This window comes from Asterias amurensis, chromosome 5 (assembly GCF_032118995.1).
Source record: "Asterias amurensis chromosome 5, ASM3211899v1".
Classification (NCBI taxonomy): Eukaryota; Metazoa; Echinodermata; class Asteroidea; order Forcipulatida; family Asteriidae; genus Asterias; species Asterias amurensis.
In genome coordinates this window covers 5268951-5277083 of record NC_092652.1, presented here as the reverse complement: position 1 = coordinate 5277083, position 8133 = coordinate 5268951, and the positions used below count along the sequence as shown (strand labels likewise).

General features: G+C 38.9%; 1 protein-coding gene across 1 annotated transcript; it reads right to left on the bottom strand.

Annotated features, from left to right (window-relative positions):
- Nucleotides 1–1195: 1195 nt before the first annotated feature.
- Nucleotides 1196–7001, bottom strand: LOC139937036 (uncharacterized). Its single transcript, XM_071931997.1, has 2 exons — nucleotides 6957–7001; nucleotides 1196–4348 (listed from the first exon to the last, which is right to left on the bottom strand). Exon 2 carries the CDS (start codon nucleotides 4332–4334, stop codon nucleotides 2514–2516), a length of 1821 nt encoding a protein of 606 aa, XP_071788098.1. The 5' UTR covers nucleotides 4335–4348; nucleotides 6957–7001; the 3' UTR covers nucleotides 1196–2513.
- Nucleotides 7002–8133: the final 1132 nt, after the last annotated feature.

The following is an 8133-nucleotide window of genomic DNA, read 5'->3' as shown; positions in this document are numbered from 1 at the left end:
GGCACTTGAAGCTGACCCGGGTGAGCCCCTGGAATGACGTCAAAGCTATTCGAACGTACCAGGGGCAGACCGGGGTCGACCCAGGGAAGCTCATCGTTGATTACGCACCACTAATGGTAAGGCATGCACGTTTCACGTCACAAACATTTAGATTAGTTTGATAAAGCCTATTTCATGCAAAGCAAGAGTTGTTTGGTTTTAGTTTGAAACAAAATATTCACAGAATGGAGATAAGGTGTTTCTTGTTATCATAATGTTCATTGTTTCTCATCAAACACGGCTTTTATTTGGTGTAATCTGACCCAATAAATTGCCTCTTCATAGTACAGTGCAATTCTTGACAACAAAAAAGATAATAATATTACACTAATGTCGTGTTTAATGAGTCCTTGTGGGAGACATATCTACATCTTTGTTATCTCTTGGTTATATTTTGTACGAAACCCTTACTTTATGCATATCTTATTAAAGTGACTCGTTGCCTTGGATCGGACGAGTTGGTCTATACAAACCGTTTGTTATATAATGCATATGGTTAGAAAGATGTTGTAAAAGTAGAATACAATGATCTACACAAAATTTATCTTTAACATTCAGTAGATCAACAACTCAAAATGGCGGAAGGTGTTACTGCAGAGTCAGTGAAGATCAGTCGGGGACACTTGGAGTCACTTGGAGCCATTTATGGGAGTCAAACATTTGACTCCCATAAATGGCCGACTGTGTTAGTCGACGATGTAAAAGAAAACCACGCAATTTCGAGGCGTATTTGTGTGTGTGATCATTGTATTCTACTTTTAAAACATCTTTCTACCCATTTTGCATTTTATATAACAAGCGGTTACAAACGCTTTTTATAGACCAACTCGTCCGATCCAAGGCAACGTGTTCCTTTAAGTTCTGGTAAGAATCGAAGCCGAATCGAAGCCAATTCTTGCGGCGTGGGTTGGTGTCTATATCTGAATGTGAATGTACAATCTTAAAAAAAAAAACTAGCAAAGTATGTACAGATGGCAGTCAGAAAAAAAAGAACTGCCTAATAATTTAAAGTCATCTGGAAGTGGTATTTTGTCAAGATAAAAGCTTTTGTCACTAAAATATGTGTTTTGATGAGTAGAATATAAATAAACAGTTAACTAAGGTTCTAAAAATTTAGTTTCCATTTTATAAACAAATTTAAAGTAGACCTGAAGGCGCTGTTCGTGACGTCAATCGAGGCGCGATATTTGAAGCACGGCGGCTCGAAGTGTTTACTGTACAGCGCTGGAAAAGACGTCGGACCGGACCACTTTGCAAACTGACCCCATTTTTAGTTGTTTTGCTGCCTCAAGCAGCAATACATCAGCAGCAATACATGTGGTCGACATTGCCGGAAAAATGCAAGAAATGTACCGGTTTTCGAAACGTACAAACTTACGACTAGGACTTGAAACTACTTGCACGTACGTGTGTTCAATGTTCGATCGAGGCAAAATGTCCCATAATGCCTCAAAATCCCAAATCCAATATGGCCGCCACAGTGCATGCAAGCTTTATGCGTGAACGGCGGGTATTGTAAACGGACAGCACTCACGCATTGCTGCACTGCCTTGTAACACCGCTTTCACAGTTCGACTCGGCCGCGGCTCGGCAGTTCGTCGATCTACATGTAGTAGGCTGGTGCGATGCGGCAGAAAAACAACAGTGAGTACCGAGCAAAAAATGTCATTTTTTGACGATGTTTTTTAATTTCACTCAACAAAAAGGAAATGCAAGCATTATGAATGTATATTGAGTGTGTGTGAAAAGTTTTGGTCGTGTAGTACAAAAGAAATTTTAGTTGTTGCTGGCTAACGGTCGTAAAAAATGCACCTATCAACGCTGATTTGAACAACGTATAGCGTTAGGAGGTCCAAAATATTAGACCCCTATAAGGCTCACGGGGGAGCCTTATAGTTTCTAGAAGTATGCATAAGGTACGTCGTCTAACCCAAAACGAGGTGGGCGCAGCCACTGCAAGTAGTGGCGGACGTGCGCAATAGCTTCATTTTGGGTTAGAATGATGACGCCATGCATAAATATTAAGAGAGGCGTATAACACCCTCACCCACATTACATTTCGAATATTTGTGCATCATCTAGCGGGGTGCCGCGCGAAGCGCGGCATCCCGCTAGTGTATCTTATGTCTGAACTATAGTTTGTACTGGCTGCAGTGTGATGTATTGTGTATGAGTTCTTTTAACTTATGTGTGTATTTAAACCCTTGTTTTATACTTATTCAGGGGTCTTTTCCCGGTCTGTTACCGGTCTGTTCGGGTTACGTCTGTTTTGAGTCTTTCTGTACAAGTTCCAGTTCCCACTGCTTTGAGGCGCTGCCTCTATTTTGTGAGAGTGAGTCGCCAATAAAGACGTTGAACACTAGAAATCTACCTGTTGAACTTGTTTTGTGTGCTTCGGAATCGTTATCAGTACACTAATAGAGCCCGGTGCTAAACAGCATTAAAACTGTACAAGATCCAACGTTATACGACAATTACAAGACTCTGTGATAAATATATAGGATACGATCTCCCCCAGTTACTAACTTACCCTTATGGGTAAATGTGAGTTTGTTCACCTTAGTCTGATTGACATCGATCCATTCAAGATGTGTGCCCTGATCTGCACTAAGATGTTGGATTCTTTTAGGATAAAGTACATAGATATCGCCTGCTGTGTCACAACATAACCCGTCAACACATTCGTTTATTTGGGGTTCCAAAATCTGTTTACCTTCATAATCAACAAATATGAGCTTCCTCTCGGCAGTAAATATGATTCTCTGGTGACTCATGGCCATGTTCTTAACAGTCCCTGGAGAATACAGTGTTCTGATGAGGGATCCATCGGGGTTGTGTAGAGAAACCTCTCCCAACTCTGGATCTCCCATGCAAAAATATTCATCAGTGTTTCGATGAACATAATAACCCACTGCTATCAGATTGTTCTCATCTACTGCAAGGCATGTGGGTTTACTGCTATACCCTGTACCTGATGGAGTGAACTGATGAAGAAGCTGAAACTCCTTGTTCAATGTCTTGACATTAGGATTGTCTAGAACAATGAGATGGTCTTCATTGTTTACTGCAATAGCAGTGGATTGGGATATATCTGTACACCAACATTGTGAAACTATGTTAAAATCTTTGCCAAATTGGCGCAGTATCTGAATTTGTGAACCCGATACAGCTACAATCTCACCGGTGGAATAGGATGACAAACACCCAGCATCAGCTTCCACTTCACTCATTAATTCCCATTTTTCTTTGTTAAGAAGTGTCCCAAGTTCAACCTCATTCTCAACTTCGCAGAAAGCAATAAAAGAGAGGTCATAGGTCAACTCTTCTTCTTGATGTTCACGTACAAAGACATCGTGTTCATATTTGTGAAGAATTTCCAGACGATTCGCATTAGTCATTGCGCTGCCAGTGGGCAACAGTGTCTCTTCTGCAAATTGCAGTTTTGCCAATTTCTTATCCTTGTTTTGGTACATCAATTTGGCACTTTGTTTTAATCTTATTTCTTCTCGTCTGATTTTGTCAATTTTCCGTTCTGTATGATAAGAAATATGATCGTTTGTTTCTTGAAACAAACAGCTCAGTCTCGTGCGCATTGCAGCAATTTTGAGTTTGCTTTTGTGCAATTGTGAGACATCCTTTCTTGCTTCAGTTTCACAAATTTCAAAAGCTGTTAATAAATCAGTCAGATTGTGCATTGGTTGTTTATGCTGTTGAACAGCACAGAGTTTACAAGTGAGTTGCTCACACGTCATACAGTAGAGGCAGAGCTCTTGAATGGGATGGATGTCACATCTTGAGATGTTCCTCTTTGATTCAGTTTGGGTTTCATCAACTTCTTGCAATTCAGCCAAAGTTTTGACCTCATGATTCTTCATTGCAGAGAAACGTTGGTGTGCTTTCTGACACTCCAGACAGAGATAATGTTCACAATTCAAACATCGTGAAATTGCCGCGTTTTCCTCATCACAAGCCTGACACATGACCTTTGACTCTTCACCTTGTGGAAGCTGTTCGTGTTTGTTGACTTCCTCCACCATAGCAATCAGAATGTAGTTGTTTTGTAATCCAGTCACTCCATCGAGTGGTAAGATGGTTTCTTTCTGGCACAGAGGACATTTAAGTTTATTAGTGTCAGGATTTTGAGTTTTCTTTAGTTCTTGGAGACATTTGAGGCAGTAACTGTGTGAGCAATCCATGTTTTTGGGTTGATTGTAACGAGTGCAGCAGATGGAACACTCCAAGTGTCCCAGTAAGACCTTACTGAGCAGTGGATCTGTTGAAACTCCTTCCGCCATCTTGAAAATTTGATCTGAAGAGATTTTTAACGATACAGAAAAACATTTTGAAAACAAATTTAAAGCATTTGTACTCTATGTAACACAAAACACAATGTCCACAGACTTACATTACACTTCAACAGTTGGTAGAAAGCTTCCCTTCAAATATTACTTGCTGAGGTGATGTAGTTTTTGAGAAATGAGTAAAACAATGGTCTCAGTTTTAGCATGTAAAACGTAATTACCAGTTATGATATATCAGGGAGGTTTCGCACGTGAACGGATACCCATACGCATACATTTAGCTATCCGTGACCGTTAGCAGCCTTTCTGTGGTTTTGCAATCCCATAGTTTGGGTGGCGCTTCTTTCGACACTTTGCACTAACATTTTTGTATTTCAGAGTGTTAGAAATCTAAAAAATTACACGTTCATGTTCAATGATTCATTTTAAAACCAGGATAATAGCTGGAAGTTCGAATTTTCATACGTGTTTTTTTTTACGGCTTAAAAACCCCGTTTTTTAACATTTAAATACGAGAAGGATTTAGAGTTTTGCAAAATGGAAAAGTTCTTATAGTAAGGTTTGCAGTCTTTCTAGAACACTTGTGGTGATTCTGAAAAGAACCAAATGGTCGTTTATAAACCATGGATGTTTATAAACCTATTCCCTTTATTTCACACCAACACTTTCGAATGTGGCTGCCTGGTCACCTAAGAGCAATCAACTCAACAACAGAAATTGTGTCCAAAAAATTAAATAAATATAAATAGGTTGAAAAAAACTAGGATAAAGGAGAAGCGATAACCCGTGATGCCCTTTGTGTTAATTCGACCCGGGATAACGTGGTATTTGATATTACTATACTAAAAGTTTGTCTGGCCATAGGTTAGGGAACAAAACAAAATTAAGCAAAGCTTAATGACATTTATGGACGCGGGTCGTTGATCATTTACAATAGGCAAAGATCAAACTAAGGCAGTGGGGGAAAAATAAAGTAATAAACAAACTAACTTTGCCAAAAACTTGTGCCAGCTAATGGGTGGTTACATAACCTGTAAGAATTGGTAAAGCAAAATACAAAGGCGGTGATTAAGGAACGGAACGCCCAAGCCAAACTGAGTGCAGTGTTCACTACCATTGAGAAACACTTGCACTACGAGATTCATCTGCAACGGAGGCAAACATTTCTTTCACCTCCGCCATCCCCTCCTTCCACCAAATAATTCAATTAGCTTAAAGGGTCGGAGTTCTTCAAGTTTAACATTATTTCATGTGTAGTTTATTTAATTAAGATAATTTAGTGACAGTCTAAACACCGCTGTGATCTCGATGGAAGTTGCGGTATAAAATTATGTTTATATGTATGTAATTAGGTAAACAGTGGTATTACACAAAGTAAAACTTAAATTATTTAAGCTCAATGAGCATGCAGTAAGGACATGGGCTTTGAAGCACACTCAGCTGAAGTACGAAGCAGTAAGGCTTGGTTGCCATTAATGGAACCGGTATGGGTATTTCCCCGCTTTTCCCCTTGAAGGGTTTTCCAGGTTTTTCGCCCATCCCGTCTTCAGCGAATAAGTGTAGTACATGTTAAATGTCGAGTGTACAAGATAGTGATATGCTTCTAAAGATATCTAAAACACAATCTACTAGCTATAAGAAAATCAGGAGGCAAAGCATTTGCCGTTTGATGTTCGAGGAGGTGGAATTTCATTCCATACTCCGTCTAAAGTTCTAACTCCGTTACAATTCATAGGTCACTGAAAACTTGTTATTCAGTAACCCTCACCCGGCTTGGCCTGCACGTTCCAGCCATAGATAGTCTGGTACTGCTGGACTTTCGTGGCTCAGTGCTATACGGGCTTGGCCTGGTCCTGGTTTCCCTACTGGTTTTTTATTTTTATTTCATTCCCTTTGTTTTTAATTTTCTTGTCATTCTACGAGGGCGGATTGCCCCACAAAAATTGCTCTATGCTGGCTCACAAAGTAGAAACTTTGCATAACTGGTATTTTAGATCTGTGAAATAATAAAATGTGGTATTTACCGGGTAAATCATAAGAACATATCAAATCACTAAACTAAAACAATATCGTCTGTTGTTATGCAAACAAGGACCCCCATCTGTTTATCGCTGACCTTGCAGAAATTAACAAATTTTTTTATGAAAACAACGACGTATATGTTGCAATACTTGTATGGCATTGCCATTGTGCTGTGGGGATGGGGGATACACACATAGCCTTACGTTATTTTGTTTGCATATTATTACACCAATTTTGGTTTTGATTTTTTTTTTTTCAATAAGTAATTTCACACTTCAAGTTACAATAACACGTATATGCTTGTTAAGCTGAAACAAATTATATCATTAATATTTTGTAAAACATTGTTGTATAAAAATAACTTATTAAAACTTTTCGAAAATTTCTGCTTACAAAATAATGTAAAAATACTTTGGCTTATAAAGCAATAAAATTGCGATGACACTGACAGGCTTTGATTCGTAAAAACGAACATTTTCCCTGCTTGTGCTTCTGTAGGAGTCCGTCTTCTATATCAAGGACACAATCTTCTGTATCATACACTCATAGCTCGATGAAAATGAAATAAATGAAGTCAAATTAATCCAAACCTACCTTGTCTGCTTCAAAAAGGACAGCTACTTCTCCTGTCTGCTTTCATGTTCTATGTATTCCCATCATCTGAACTGTGCTGGAGGTATGGCGACGTTGAAATTACCCATGCATGTGAATTCCAGGATCTTGATGTAAAATAGCACTCTGTTGTTACGCAAATAGCTGCAACTTTTGTGTACTATTGACCTTGTATTTGGGCTGTATGACATTTCTGGTTTGATAACACATCTATGTATGGATGAATGCAGTATGACTGGTAAACATCACTGCGCTGTGGGGGTGAACCTAGGTTATCCTACAACTGCATTATTTACATCAATTTAACACATAGGTTTCATTCAAACTTTACATTTTAAAAACACTCCTGCCCCTAGAATAAAAGAAATTGTAAACATAAAGAACGGTTGAAAAAGATGTGAACATTCTCACATGAGGATAATATTTTGCATTTAATTTTTGTTTGATATTTGTTTCTCTCCAATGGAACCAAACAAGGAAAAGATCTTACAAATAACTGTTTTTCAATCCGATACATGCTGCTTTATTCTACTTGTTTCTAACATTACAGTGATTTGAAAACATACAGTTGTTTACTTGATTATATGGAGGGCTTGTGATTGATAAACATTCCCCATGCTTGACTTTGCCATTCAGTTTAAAAAAACTTGGTAATGATTAAACTAAACAAAGTCTAGTTTCTCCTACAACTGCATATATTTATTTACATACATTACACAAACAGGTTATTTCAAACATAAAAAAAAAACAGTTTTCAGTTTACAAATAAACAAGCAACCTGTAGTCATTTCGTCTTATCCTTGCGAGCAGCACCCCTCTTCAATTTGCACAAGCAGCAACATGGGAGCTCACGGAAGGCAGCTTCTATTACGCGTATTGTGGGTTGACACACGGGTCTATATACAGATGAATGGAGGTTCCCTAGCTACTAAACCCCGCCCGTTGATCCTTCCCCTCTCACTCTAACCCCACCCCACCCCACCTATCAATACAGCATTAGATCTGCACACAACACAATGGGCTTAAGCTTTGTACACAAATGAATAAGCTTCGGCTTAAGCCCAAGCTATTCCACAATATGCCTGACATGTGTAGAGCTCAATGTTAAAGGTAGTTGATCAAGGCGCTACAGCCAGCCGCGATCTGCAAAATCCCAGTC

What these genes read in the sequence shown, in the direction of transcription:
- LOC139937036 (XM_071931997.1), bottom strand. Translation starts at nt 4,334, where the DNA reads ATGGCGGAAGGAGTTTCAACAGATCCACTGCTCAGTAAGGTCTTACTG.